This window comes from Pyricularia oryzae, chromosome 1 (genome assembly GCF_000002495.2).
Source record: "Pyricularia oryzae 70-15 chromosome 1, whole genome shotgun sequence".
Lineage (NCBI taxonomy): Eukaryota > Fungi > Ascomycota > Sordariomycetes > Magnaporthales > Pyriculariaceae > Pyricularia > Pyricularia oryzae.
Window position 1 is genome coordinate 4,840,656 of NC_017844.1, and position 14,761 is coordinate 4,855,416.

Consider the following 14,761-nt stretch of genomic DNA (forward strand, 5'->3'; position numbering starts at 1 on the left):
CCACCAACCTTCTGCCAAAACGTTAGACGGCAGGAACGAAATTCCGAAATTTCCAAGCAGAGCGCCCTCGCCTGTCGTCCAAATGAGAAGCGAAATGGCAGACGAAAGCGAAAACACTGCCGGCCAGGCTACAATCACTCAATCACAGCTGCAAGATCTTTTGGCCACCATTGCCCAACTTAAAGACCAGCTCGCCACCCGGAGTAACAATGCCACCCGTCAAACCCGCGGTATTACGCCTTTGAACAGCGCCTTTGGAGGGGCTGAGTTTAAGCCCCATGGTATCGCTGCCCGGACAGCATTTAAGCCTTACGGAAGTAACCAAAATGCTAAAAACCCTGCCTACGACAGGACGGCACGTAAAGCCGGCATCGACCCCGGCATGTTTGATGGTGATAAGGATCGTTTTGATAAATGGATCACTAAAATCGCAGATAAATTTGTAGAGGACGACGAAACTTACAGAACAGAAAGAAGCCGCATGGCAGTGATCAATTCCCTGACTGAAGGGCTTGCCAACGACCTTATCCAAGGCCGTTATAAATCCACCATTATGCCTTTCAGCAGCGCAGCCGAAATGGTCGCGACCCTAGCCGCTGTTTACCACGATGATAATCAAGCCTCCAAAGCCCGTGAGGAGCTTCGTCACCTGAAGTTTAGTCTGTCGGACAAGTCAACAGACATCCACCAGTTTATTGGCAAGGTTAACAGCCTAGCCGATAAAGCCAACATTGCCAAAACGGAACGCAAGTTGGTTCTCTATGAGCACATTCCTGCCAACCTGAACCCCCAGCTTCTCAGCCTATCCAAAGACCCAAATATCTCGTACGAGACCTTTGCCGGAGAAGTTGCGAACTCGGCGCTGGCCCAACAACGCGCTTGGAAGGAGCTCCGCGAGAACCGCAAAAAGAGGGAAGAGCGCCGTGAGCGTTCAGCCAGCGCCGAACGCAAACAGCGTCGACGCGAGAATCGCCGGCACAGCCAGGAAGCCAAGAACCAAACCCGCACACAGACCATTGACGCCCCGAAGTCGCCCAGCAGAGAAAACGCCAAATTGGTCACTGAGGGTAGATGCTTCCTTTGCAAAGAAGCCGGGCACCTGGCACGCAATTGCCCCCAAAAGGCCGCTCACATCGCCGCCGTTCTCGCCCTTCAACACGAAGGCGATCGAGAGGTTTGTGAACGATCCGGCCACAGCTTATCTTCGTCGGATTCGGAAAACTGCTAAGGCTGCCGGAAGTCTCCTCGGCAGTCTGCGTGCCTCAGATAGCTAAAATCGATAGATCACCTAAATCAAACACCTTTCTTGCTCCCATTCGATTGCAAGACAAAGGTCGTGGTCTTAACGCCCAAGCTCTCTGTGACACCGGAGCAGATGTGTACTTATCCATCCGACCGAGCCTCGCGAAAAAGGTCGCCCAACGTTTAGAGCTACCCATTAAAAAGCTCCCCAAACCTTTGGACTTTGGAGATTTTAACAGGAAGGTCACCGCAAGAGCCACCGAATACCTTCGGCTCACCTTGCAAATCGACGGACGACAATTCCCACGGCAGAAATTCATCCTCCTCGAAACGGCACACGATGTGTTTATCGGACAAGAATGGTGGACGAAGCATCGAGTAGGCTTATTCCCAGCTACCCGCAGCTTCGTTTGGCCCAACGACCTGCCCGCCATGGCCCAATACTCACCGGCAATCGTCGTACAACGTTCAAATCCGCCTCTGGACCTCGAGGCCCAAGCTGACGCAGTCCGCCGGGACCGCAAGATGGAACAAGAAGACCGTCGCATCCAGGTCCGCAAGATACTTCAAGGCCCTAAACGCCAACACGGAAACCAGGCTCAGATCGCAGAAATTAGCGCCTTTCCGACTATCCCAAAGACCGTTTCCAACAAAGCCCTGCCAGCAAATATTTGTGCCCTTCTTAACGACCCACGTCAAGATCGATGGAAGCGATCCCCGTTACCCACGGAGCCTATACCGCTGGTACCAGTAAACGATACGCCTACAACCAGCCTTAATGCGGTATTAGCCCTGCAATGGAACAAGACTCACGATGGAGATCCCATTCCATTTCCTGCAGGCGAAGACCCGGAGCACATCGCGCAAGTACGAGCCAAGTTACCCAAAGCACTTGCCCACCTTGAAGGTTTCTTTTCCAAAAAGGCGTCGACGATTCTCCCGCCTAGCCGACCCGGCTTCGACGTGGTTTTGGAACTCGAGAAACCTTTGGAGGGGAGGCCAGCCCGCTATTCGACCCCTTTCGCGATAATGGAGTTGGAAAAGGAAACCATCGACGAACTTCTGAGGATCGATTTCATTGAACGGACAATGGAGGAGACCGCAGCTTCGACTCTGTTCGTTCCTAAACCGCAATCGAAGGAGCAGCGTTTTTGTGTGGATTACCGATGGGTAAACAAATTCATCAAAGGACGACAAGTACTTGCCCCCGACGTGGCCGGGACGTTGAGCAGATGTGGAAAAGCCCGGAGGATGACCAAGATCGACATTATTCGAGCTTTTAACAAATTGCTAATGGATCCGAAGTCACGGTATTTAACGGCGTTCAAAACGCGACAAGGCACATTTCAGTGGAAGGTCCTACCCTTTGGACTGAAGGTCGGACCCGCCTGGTTCCAAGCTTTTATCAACGCTCAGCTTAATGAACTGCTGGACGCTTTCGCGAGCGCCTACGCAGACGACGTGTTGATTTATACCGAGGATAAATCGGAGCAAGTCCATTTTGAGCAAACCGAGGAGGTTATTTACAGGCTGCACAAAGCCGGACTCCAAGGCGATATCAAAAAGTCAAGTTTCGGCGTTTTCGAAATCGAGTACCTGGGTTTACTTCTAGAGATCGGTAAAGGTATCCGCATCGACCCCAAAAAGGTCGAAGCCATCACCAGCTGGCAATGGGACGATGTCACCTCCGTTTCCGCAGTACGATCCTTCCTAGGCTTATGCAATTTCGTTCGGACGTTCTGCCATCACGCCAGCGAACAAGCAGAACCTCTGACCCGATTATTGAAAAAGGGAGTCCCGTTCGAAAGAGGCCCCGAGCAGAAATCTGCCTTTGAAGCGCTGAAACAACTGGTGGTCACCGCCCCCGTGATGAGTTTCTTCAAACCCGGTATGCCTGTCAGGATGGACACCGACGCCAGTGGCAGGGCCACCGCCGGTGTCGTGTGGCAGCAACAGGACGATGGCAGCTGGAAGCCAATCGGCTATTCGTCCAAAACCATGTCCCCTGCTGAACAAAACTATCCGATTCAGGACCAGGAGCTATTAGCTGTGATTAATACGCTAAAGGATTTCGAACCAGCCCTGTTGGGTACCAAGTTCTGTGTTTTCACCGATCACCAGGCCCTAATTTATTGGTCGACCAAGAAACTTTTGTCCGCTCGCCAGATACGATGGGCTGACTACCTGGCCAACTTCGACATCACCTTTAAATACCGTCCCGGCAAGGATAATGTGGCAGCCGATGCCCTTTCGCGCAAAACCGTCGACAACCCTACGGTCAAGGCCCGAGCTGTGCTAGACCGCACCATGGCATTAATCCCTCCGGAAAAGATTAACTTCCAACCCGGCGAGCCCCCTCCAACAATTAACAACTTGGAACCCTCCGCACCTCAAGGAGCTGACCTAGTGGCCCTTATCCTGGAAGAGAACCTAAAACAGAACCTAGGTCGCCATGACAGTCTGTTAACGGTACCCGAGACTACCCAGGATGGCAAGATCTTCTTAAGAACGGCTCTCATCCGCGAAGCTCATGAGCCCAAGATCTTCGGCCATGGAGGCCAGAATAAAACCCTCAGCCGCCTGAAAAAGGACTATTGGTGGCCCGACCGAAATCGAGACGTCAAACGCTACATTAAGAATTGTCGCGAATGTCAACGCAACAAGGTACGACATGATAAGACGCCTGGGCTGTTGCACCCACTGGAGATCCCTAGACGGTGTTGGCAGCACGTAATGGTAGACGGCAAAGATATGCCCAAGGATAAAGAAGGCTATAATTACGTCTGGGTCTTCATTTGCCGATTGACCAAACTTTTGGCCACCCTACCGGGAAAAAAGACGGACACCGCGGAGACCTTGGCCATGCGGTATTATCAGACCGTGTACCGTTGGAAAGGCGTCCCCGATTTATGGCTTTCCGACAACGCCGGACCGTTTATATCCGAGTTCCTAAACACTCTAAACGAGTTGACAGGAACAAAGCATAAACATGGAAGCGCCCGCCACCCTCAAAGTCAGGGCAGCGTCGAAATTACCAACGCTGAATTGGATCAGAAAATGCGCTTTTATGTAGACAAATACCAAACGAATTGGCGACGGCATATTCCCGCCTTCGACTTCGGCCACAACTCGTCCGTCCACGCCTCTATTGGCATGGCACCGATCGAAGCAGAAACCGGAGCTCGCCCTAGAGACCCGCTCTCTTTACCTTTACCCGAAGAAGACCTGGAGACCGGTCAGCAACAAAAGGCGCTGGAAATGGTCCGCCAAGCCCGGCAAGCTCAGGAACTGGCCCGCAACAACGGACTCGGAGCGCAGATAGAGCAACAGAGGCAGGCTAATAAGAAGCGGCGACCGGTCGACTTTACGGTGGGAGATGCGGTTTACGTTAGCAAAAAGGGTTTTTCCACCGAAGCTCCTACGACCAAGTTGGACTCGCAAAATGCAGGACCATGGACGATTCTCGAGGAAAAGGGCCACAGCTTCATTCTCGACACCCCTGCCTGGTATAAAGGTAGTAAGCTGTTCCACGCCAGCCGACTGCGCAAGGCAGCAACGGATCCATTACCTCAACAGTATCAAAAGCCGGAACCACCGGTCGAAATTAACGGAGAACCGGAGTGGGAGGTGGAGCAAGTGTTGGCCTCACGTCTATTCGGACGAAAGAAGACGTTGCAATATCAGGTATCGTGGGTCGGACTCGACCCTGATGAGACATGGTATGAGGCCCGCGACTTGAAAAATTCACCAGTACTGCTGGATACCTTTCACAGGGAGTACCCGGACGCAGCAGGACCTCCGGTAAATTTGCAACAGTGGATCAGGAGCGCAGCAAAGGATGTTTTTGCGGAGGACGGACCCGAGGACAATGTTGCCGAGCACGATGCGAAAAAGACACGAGAGCGGAGGAAGGCCCCGAGGAGACACACGTGACAAACTCAAGACTCTGACCGCCTACGTCGATCAGGCCTTAGAGGGGGGTAATGTGAGGATCAGGCCCCTAGACCTACCCTCAGAATCACGTGAGGATCAGGCCCCTAGACCTACCCTCAGAATCACGACTCGGCTCCACACCGAGCCAGGGATCGGACAAGGATCCACTACCTCCGGATTTAAGCGCGTCTCTTGAGCGCGTCGACGATTGTAATTTCTCTCTTCTCTTCAGTTTAGAATTTTCGTCGATAGCGCCTAATACACTGAGGTTCTCCAATGTATGCCTGGCCGTGACAAACAATCCTAAAATCGAATTTATTTATATGGTAATAAACGTGCCTTATATAAATTATATTCCGAATATAATTTCCTTAATTTTACTGGATTAGTAAGATTATTTTCCCTGATCTGTTATAATCCCAAAAAATTACTGAGATCACTTTTTTGGCAATTACGTGAAATTACGTAATTCCTTCTTATGTAATCTTTGTTTTGCCGGTCGGTGATTTTTCTGGGCGGGTATCGTTAGGAGGGGTGTGACCCCACCTGGCCTCCCTGGTACTGGCCCAATTGTCTGGTCGTAACAAGGAAATCGTGCTAATGGTAAAAGTATCTAACCAAAATAAAACACCTTTCCCGATTTGTACTTAATATTATTTATATTTCAATATTTATTAACTGAACTTTACCAAAAGCTTTGGTAGTAGAGCCCTAAAATAAATATCTAAATATAAGCTATTTCATATAAAAATCGGAAAAAAACACCCCATTTTCTTTGTATTTCTTTCCTATTTGCATGGGTTCTATTTTTATCTTTTAATTGCTAACCACAAACATTTTACTTGAGTTCACTTTTCAAATATAAAAGCTACCTTGTTTAAAAAGCGGTTGCTTGGTTTTATGTATGGACCAACCGTTACCAGTATTGGACAATTGGAAGGATTGTTACGAAAGGTTAAAGGACACACGGGAGATGACCACAGCAGGTCCCTCTCCACTTGTTGGTCACCCGGTCTAGGAAGGAAGATATTTGATGAAGGGACATTTCCTGAATTGTGGCTGTATAAAAGATATATAAGACCTTTTTAAAAGTTGTTCACGGTCTTGTTAACCATCAAAGTCTGAATTCGATCAGTACCGGTGAAGAGTATTAATTTTAGAAAGCATAATTATGCCGAAAGCCTTGCATTATATCAGTTCGAGACAAACTTTTTCTTTGTTAATGAGTCTTACAACATGCCCTACGCCACGACGCTTCTGTCCCTTGGGTAGAAAGTAATCATTTTCCGCATTAATGGACAAATCACCACCTGTTAATTTTTAGCTAAGCTCGGTCACATCAACACATAATAAAAGGATTGAAGCAGGCAAGATAAATAAACTCTGGAGGTTAAAAGTATTTTTGGAAAGCGAGCATTGTAATTCGTCGTGTCGACCAGGTTTGGCTGGTCTTGAGGCCGTCGGCTTATCCGAAGTAACAAAGCTACAAGCACCACTGCATTCCGCTGCAACGAATCGCGCTTTGATCCGTGCGTTACACAACAGAAAAAAGAAAACGACTGTGTACACAAAATGCCTATATTATATGCAATCCACTTGCTCTTTTAAGCTAGCCTGTAATTGCAGCCGTTTTCTTTCAGTATCGACATTCTGTTAATCTGCACAGCGTTTCTTTCTTTCTTTTAGCTGGTGTGGCAGTTTCGTTCTCTTCCTTCTTTTGTCTTTGCTTTTTTGTGTCTTCTTGTTAGTCGTCAATATGCATGCAAAATTCCTCCTCCCATTCCTCGTGGCTGGCGTTCTCGCCATGCCCAGACCCTCACCTGAAGGGCCTGCTGTCGCCCAAGGCCACGAGGCGAGCCACCTGGAGGCCCGCTCTGGGCGTCCCCCGCCCCCGCCGCCTGGGTTCAGAAGTAGCGGTCCTCCCTCCGATTACGGCGGACCAGGCCCCGGGGGTTTTCCTCCGGGACCTCCCTCCAGCTACGGCAGGCCAGGCCCCGGGAGTTTCGCTCCGGGTCCTGCCTCGAGTTTTGGAGGCTTTGGGCCTGGGCCAGGCTCTCGGTACATTGGGGAGCCCATTCAAAGGGCCTCTGATGGCCATTTCTACCCAGGACAGTGGGTACCTCCGCTCGACCCTGACCTGCAGGAAGACTGGGGAGTTAAGTATACTGATCCTAACCCACCCCCGGGAAAGCGATATGTACCCCGTCCTCGGCCAACCCGACAATGGCCGGGCTCAGAAGAGCCCTCTCTGTGGAATAAAGCCGCTTCGATGGGCAAGAAGCTTCTCAATGGACGAGATCTTGGCAGCAACTCGAATGCCCCGAGCCGCAAGGCGTGCGCTCCTCCCTCGCATCCGCAGCAGAGGCACAGCAAGCGCGATGTTGGCGACGGTCCCGAGGCCCTGAACCACCTCGAGGCCCGCGGCAACAAGGATTGGCAGCGCTATGGTCGCCCTCCCCCCCGTTCTGAGGATTTTAGTGGTAGTTTCCCTCCATCCCCGTACGGAGGAGCACCGCCTTCCCCGTATGGAGGAGCCCCGCCTTCCCCGTACGGAGGAGCACCGCCTTCCCCATACGGAGGACCCCCTCCCTCGCACGGAGCACCGCCTTCCCCATACGGAGGACCCCCTCCCTCGCACGGAGCACCCCCTTCCCCGTACGGAGGACCCCCTCCCTCGCACGGAGCACCCCCTTCCCCGTATGGAGGACCCCCTCCCTCGTACGGAGGAAGACCTCCTTCCTACGGCGGCCCCAGTGGCCCGCCACCCGGACCTCCTAGGTTCACGTATCCCTTGGGGCTAGAATGGCACAAGACTTCAGACACAGCTACCTGGGAATATGCCTCCACTGGAGATGGCAACTCGCCGCAAACTGCATATACTATTTATACTAGGCCCGACAGATCTGGGTACCATAAACGCGATCTCAACCAGGAGCCGGCCGAGACGCCGCAAAAGTTCAAGAGGTCCAACAGGCAACCGGCCAACGCTCCCAAGCCGCCACCGACTATGGAGGAGCTCAATTCCCGTTTTTTTGTCGGCCGACCGGAAATTATGATGGGCCACCAGGTCGAGGATGAAAAATCAAAATCAGCTGAACAAAAGACTCGACAAGACATTCCTCCATGCCAGAATCAACCCAGCTATTCTATCGGCGGTCTGGAAACCCCGCCCGACTCGTCGTCGCCCAAGTCCAAGAGGTCGAGTAGGCAACCGGCCAACGCTCCCAACCAGTCACCGACTGCGAAGGAGCCCCAAGACACTTATTACGTCGGCCGACCGCAAGGTTTGTCAGACCAGGCCACAGATAAAAAGCCAGAATCGACTGGACAAGATACTCCATACAAGAATCAACCCACCTATTTTGTCGGCCGTCCGGAATTCCTGCACGACTCGCCGTCGACCAAGTCCAAGAGGTCGAATGACAAGCCGGCCTATCCGTATGTTGCTCCAGACAAGCCCGAGCATCCGAGCAAGTACAAAAAGCCCGACGTTCCAGCGCCGCAGCAGCCTTGGGAGAAGGATAGCGAGCAGTTATACGTCGGCCATCCGGCGGGGTGGAACGGGAACGCCGAGCCGTTTGGCAACGTCTACCACGTCAAAGACGGGCGGGTGGAAAAAATGGAGCCTTACCGTCCTTCAGATCCGAAGTCGAAGTCGAAGTCGAAGTCGAAGTGGTGGGCTCTTTGATCGACCAACATCCCCAAGGAACCAGCGCATCGTCATCTGCGGAGGAGTCAAGGAGCCAAGGGGGCCAGGAAAGGTCAAAGAGGTCGGCTCCCTCGCCGGCCAGTATTCCCACGCTCTTGACCGACAACTTGACGAGATTATGACAAATTATAGAGTGTTCTTTTCTCTTTCTCTTTTTGTTATGCTTATAAAAGTATATATACCTGGGTTGTCTTATTATTTGTTTTCTGCTTCCTGATTTCGGTTCCTTTTTTTATCCTTTACCCCTTTTTGCTTCTCTCGATTTCCTCTCTTTTTTGGCTTTTCTGCTTTTCTGTTTTGCTTCATTCATAGAATCTGACTTTGATGCTTTTTATGGGGTTTTTTTTTCGGCTGTATAGCGCTGTACATTCTTTTTCTTTCTTGTCCCTTGTTTATTAACCGCTTTCCGCAACTTTGCCATTTCCTTTCGAACTTACTAATCGCTAGTTAGTAAGATGGTTTATAAAAGCTTTTGCTGTTCCTAATGATCCACGTCATGTTTCGTAAGCGTCACAGCCCTTGTCGCTCAATTTACACCATATTTAGCTTCGCGGATAATGGAAACACATGGCAGAACCCCCTTCCTTTGGCTTTGTAGATCCTGACTAACAAAGATGGCGATCAGGGTCTGGTTGATGTTCTGTGGCCGCTCGCGAGAGGTTATGGTGGTTCGCGAGCGGTTGTGGAAGCGGCCAATGGCGCCCTGATGGGATGACATTTTCCAGCATCAAGACAAGACTACAAGCAACGTTTATCTCCGCGGTGAATCGCGTAGATCTGTCTTTACCATATCTAACTTTTCGTTCAAAGTCACGCTGCAAGGCACAAACAGTGGTTAGAAGGACTTGGTCTGAATTGTTTAGGTTAACCGTTCGGAGGTCTCCGCTGTCTGCGGCGCTTGGCGGCTGGGGGTGAGAGCTTTTCTTGGCAGCCGGGCCCGGAGCCAGAGAAGAAGCCGTAGCCGAGTGCTGGTTAATTTCTCTTTTTCGTTCCAACTTTGTGTACCATAGTAAAGGGGTGCAAACTCAATCTCCAATCGTACCGAATACAGCTTCTTGACCCGTGGAGCTCAGAATGGCCGAGTAAGATCGGATTACATAGTGATGCAATTCCACTATGAGGTGTTTTTTTTTTGGTGTGTATAAAAACAACCGACCCTGCGCTGGGTTTTGCCTACCTGCGTAGCTAGACAGTACAAGTTTTTGTTTGTGGGCAGTTTTGTGCCCGCTCATGATCCGCAAACGCCCAAAATGACTACAAACGAGTCCCCCAACGTCGAGCGCCTCGTCGACCTGGAAAAGTCGGCGTCGGCCGAGCATGTATCCACGTCCGGAACGCAGTCCGAGGTCGAGCTGAACGACCTGCACGGCTTTACCGAAAACGAGCGAAAGAAGCTGATGCACGTTTGTTTCCTTTCTTGAAAAAAAAAATGAAAAAAAAAAATATTTACCACATGGTAAGGCACGAATGAACCATGCTGGGACTAATATTAAAATGAGAAAAAAACTAGGCGCCGCATCGACCTCCGCCTCCTGCCCATCCTCGGCCTCATGTACTGCATCTCGCTCATCGACCGGAGCAACCTGGGCCTGGCCATGATTGCGGGCATGTCCAAGGACCTGGGATTGGCCAAGGGCAACAGATACTCGATTGTTGTGCTCTTGTTTTTCGTGTCTTACATGTGCGTTATAGTCGTGCCCCAACCAAGCTTATACCTTGTCCATCCCAACCCCGAGAATGAGACGGGACACCCAAGCCTCCCAAAATCTAATCGACAGAGTAAAAAAAGTATATTCGAAATCCCTTCGAACCTAATCCTTCCCCGCGCCGGACCCGCAAACTGGCTAACCTTCCTCGGCGTGGGCTTCGGCGTCGTCATGCTGGGCATGGGCTTCGTCAAGAGCTGGGGCGTGCTGGCACTGTGCCGGTTCCTGCTCGGCACCCTCGAGGCGGGCTTCCTGCCCGGCTGCGCATATCTGATCAGCTGCTGGTACACGCGCTACGAGGTCGGGAAGCGCCTGGCGGCTTTTGCCATGATCTCGATCGTCGTGGGCGCGTTTGCCAACGTCTTTTCGTATGCGCTTTCGCGGCTGGCGGGCAAGGGTGGGCTCAACGGGTGGAACTGTAAGTTATTTTTTTGTCTTTTTTGTTGTTTTTTTGTCTCTTGAGTATCGACTCTTTCCAACGAGATGGTGGTACTCAACTACTTCTCTGCGAACCCAAATCCTAGGGATCTTCATCGTCCAAGGCGCCGTCACAATCGTCGTCGCGCTGCTGGGCTGGTTCGTGATAATCGACTTCCCCAGCCGGGCCAACAAGTTCCTCACGCCCCGCGAGCAAGCCTACGTCCTGGCCCGCATCAACCAGGACCGCGGCGACGCCGAGGAGGACGCCGTGACGCGCGCCAAGATCCTCCACCACCTCGGGGACTGGAAGCTGTACTTTTGGGCCTTCAACCTGCTGGCGTCCGCCGTGCCGGGCTACGCGCTCGTCTTCTTCATGCCCATCATCCTGCGCGACGGCATGGGCTTCAGCACCGCCGACTCGATGCTGCTCATGGCGCCGCCCTCGGGCTCGGCCTTGATCCTGGCCCTCGCCGCCGCCTGGGCCGGCGACCGGTACAAGATCCGCGGGCCGATCGTGGCCTTTTGCCAGCTCATGTCTGCCGTCGGGCTGTTGGTCTTGGTGTATAGTACGAGCAATGGGGCCAAATTGTTTGGTGGCTTTTGGTGTACGTCTCCACTCCGATGCCCGTCGATAACCAACTCGTTTGCTGACCCTTTTGGCCTCTTGAAACAAAAATCACACAGGCTTCAGTTTCATCACCTATACTCCCCCTGGAATTCTTACCTTCCAGGCCAACAACATCACCTCGCATTCCAAGCGCGCCGTGTCATCGGCGACGTGCTTGATCGGCGGCGGTATTGGAGGTATTATTGCCAGCGTTGCCTTTGTTTCCAGGGAAAGCCCAAGGTATTTGGTAAGTAGCTTAGCTTGCAAAAAAGGCTTCGTCTCTCCTGTCAAGATTTCAGAAATCAAAACTAACAAACTAACAGTCCGGAGTGTGGACGACCGTGGCCTTGTTGCTGGTTAGTATCGTGCTTATAATCATCATGGACGTATACTTTTGGCACCGCAACAAGGCCGCCAGGGAGGGCAGGGTGCTAAATGAGGGTATAAATGGGTGGATGTACACGCTATAAGTGCGACATCAAGAACAGGTAGGCCTGTTGAACATCCACCTCGAGATGTATATTTATTGAAAAGATAATACCCATTCCCTGCACTGCAGAGGCCAGGTCTTGCTTCTTGCCTCGATGTCGCTCGTTAATCAGATGATCCAGAAGGGACTTCGAAAGCTCTAGCACAGACGTCCAATCGTAACGCTTCGCAAATGGTCTCATTGACTGCATCCAGGCAGCCCAAAGTAGTGCTCGCATTGGCAAAGTGTACATTTGATCCTCGGGGAAAGGTCCATGGCAATTCTCCACCGGTAAGTATGTTTTTCTTCAACGTTGGTTCCTGTGTCGAGAATGGTTTGAACCATGTTTGTGCGTAACTCCAACCAATCCGATGGACTTTCCCGCTCGTTACAGGCCGTATGGCCCGTATCAAAGTCCGTATCATAGGCCCTGGCGGTCATTCCTGCTTATAAGCAAATAACCAGAGTTAGAGCTTTTCGCTGAGCAGCATGAGCCACTGACGTTTCGCCACGGAACCATCGTTATTGTATCATCGCGATGAAAGTCGGGAATGGTTTCGACTATTATCAGGCCAAAGCACAAGACCCCTTCGGCCTTCTCAACAAGTGTTTCTATCATCTCCGCCTTATACTCGGACCATGCCCTTTGCGCATCTGTGGGCTGCAATTCAGCGTAGGCCTCATTGATCTTGACTTCTGCCTGAACATAACGACGTGGGTCCTTTCTGTTCGGATCTTGCAGGCGAACAGTCGGATGGAAGCAGAGTCTTGCCTTGATTCACCGGCCGAGCATCGTAGCCACTCGATCGTGTCCAAAAGAGCCAGGGCACCGTCGCTCGGAAGTACTTCATCGAGCCCATCGATAAAGACACACACGGCGTGCGTGGTTTTGCGCAATACGAGCTGAAGAGTGGATTTTAGCTCTGTTATAGACCAGTCTGTGGTACAAAAGCAGCTGATACAAGAGCGAACAAAGCAAACTTTTGATATTTTGTTGCATACTTGTGCCAAGGCGCCAAATGAAGTGAGTAATGATGATGGTCCCGGGGTTCCATTGATTGAGGTACATCTGAGTCCGAGCATCCGAAATGATGTATTTGATCAGCGTGGTCTTGCCTGCTCCAGGCTTCCCACTGATCCAGTAAGTGTGCACATCAACTTACTAGATCTTCGCCAGCAGGCCCGTCTGCATGAGCCTTTCGGCATCCCCCCAACTTGCGCTTCAGCGTGTCCAGCCTCCGCTTCCTCCAGTTTGCAAGATGATAATTGTCGCCAAGGGGCGAAAGCTGAACATGCAAGTAAATTATGGACGCGGGGTCATCATCAGCTTTTTTTCCAAACAAAGTAACAAGCCTACCTACCCAGGTAGGTGGTCAGGTTGCAGGTGCACAGCAGCGGGTTTTCGGACCCTCATTCCCAGCTGGCCAACCAAAGCTGCACCACACAGTTTGACTCTACCTTGTAAAAAGTTCAATACAAGAGCATCGTGCCGTGGGTAAACTTTTCAGATTCTTCATAGTTAGGTACTTGTTAACTGGGACACAGAACATGCCGAGGTCGTATGGCTCCGATCTCTACAGCAACCGGGAAGATATCCCTTGAATATTCGGCGGGCATTTTGGGGCTATTATCCCCAAGGTCGAAATCCAAACACGGTAACGATGTCCCAAGCCCCCCTGTCCGTTTCGGTCATCTTTCTGGCCGCGCCACTGACTTGGATTGTAGCCGCAGTGTGTATGCCACCTCCCTCGAGGCCGATTTGCCGATGCGCCAGTGGTTTGCCCCTGAATAGGTTTGCTATGATTTACAGCTGCATGAAGTGGTAATGTCGGCGGAATTTATACCGGTGCCCGGGGAGCATTGGAATTTCTTGCATCAAGTATTGAAGGATTTTGTTAATATCTTCAAGTAGACAGGATTCACAACCCCACAAGGCTATAATTGCCACCTGGAATCTCACTTACAGGTTCATGACCATGACAGCTCAGTATGCACTCAGTTTGAGCATCCTGGCAAGTTTTGCCGGCCATGACGCCAGTCATCAAACTGGCAACCATGATGCTGAAAGTCATGATAAAAGACTTCATCTTTTTCTTGTGTAATATGCTAGAACTAGTCTAGTTCTTCAATGAAAGTTTGGCGATGGGATTGCAAATGAGCAGTTTTTCCTTAAATAAGCAGAAGGAATACAACTTATCAAATACCATGGATGAATATTTCAAGCTTGCTTCCTTTATACTTTATCAATGTTAAACTTTTGATGAAACTTCATGAGTTGCCACCTTTCCCTTTTGCAAATAACCTTTTACACCAACCGTTTCGGTTTCAGAAGTCCACGCTATCTACTCAGCTGCACAGTTATATAACAAATTCACCCACTTGTTTGGTTAATTGTCTTCCCGGCTGTTTTGGTGAGCGGTTTGTATTAGCTCGCACACGTTTTTAATGCAGCACCTTTTGAGTCAAAAGTGTTTCGAGGTTATGTTTTACCAGCGCGGTTTACAACGCCAGATCGTTAATTGAGTGCCCAAAAGCCTAACACATCCTCGAGAAAGACATTGCGACTGACTCCAACTCGTGCCAGAGGCCCTCATAGTTGCCTCAGCCAACACCAGCGTCGCCAAGGTGCATTCGCGGGGAGAAATGACATGAGCTACCGGTAGCCCCTGTTAATA

The 14,761-nt window shown here is 51.0% G+C and overlaps 4 protein-coding genes across 4 annotated transcripts; all 4 read left to right on the plus strand.

Annotated features, from left to right (window-relative positions):
* Positions 1 to 6,931: 6,931 nt before the first annotated feature.
* Positions 6,932 to 7,774, plus strand: MGG_16327 (uncharacterized protein; the record flags this gene model as incomplete). The annotated part of the gene is made up of 1 exon (XM_003710119.1): positions 6,932 to 7,774. A coding segment is annotated over one exon (843 nt), but the record flags the coding sequence as incomplete, so codon positions are not given.
* A 456-nt stretch (positions 7,775 to 8,230) lies between these two features.
* MGG_16328 (uncharacterized protein) lies at positions 8,231 to 8,863 on the plus strand (the record flags this gene model as incomplete). Its single annotated transcript, XM_003710120.1, has 1 exon — positions 8,231 to 8,863. The coding sequence occupies one exon, from the start codon at positions 8,231 to 8,233 to the stop codon at positions 8,861 to 8,863; it is 633 nt and encodes a 210-aa protein (XP_003710168.1).
* Positions 8,864 to 10,134: 1,271 nt separating this feature from the next.
* MGG_13016 (uncharacterized protein) lies at positions 10,135 to 12,087 on the plus strand (the record flags this gene model as incomplete). Its single annotated transcript, XM_003710121.1, has 6 exons — positions 10,135 to 10,287; positions 10,384 to 10,565; positions 10,674 to 11,008; positions 11,115 to 11,615; positions 11,695 to 11,864; positions 11,941 to 12,087. 6 exons carry the CDS (start codon positions 10,135 to 10,137, stop codon positions 12,085 to 12,087), a joined length of 1,488 nt encoding a protein of 495 aa, XP_003710169.1.
* A 1,087-nt stretch (positions 12,088 to 13,174) lies between these two features.
* On the plus strand, positions 13,175 to 13,878 carry MGG_16329 (uncharacterized protein; the record flags this gene model as incomplete). Its single annotated transcript, XM_003710122.1, has 2 exons — positions 13,175 to 13,227; positions 13,632 to 13,878. 2 exons carry the CDS (start codon positions 13,175 to 13,177, stop codon positions 13,876 to 13,878), a joined length of 300 nt encoding a protein of 99 aa, XP_003710170.1.
* Positions 13,879 to 14,761: the final 883 nt, after the last annotated feature.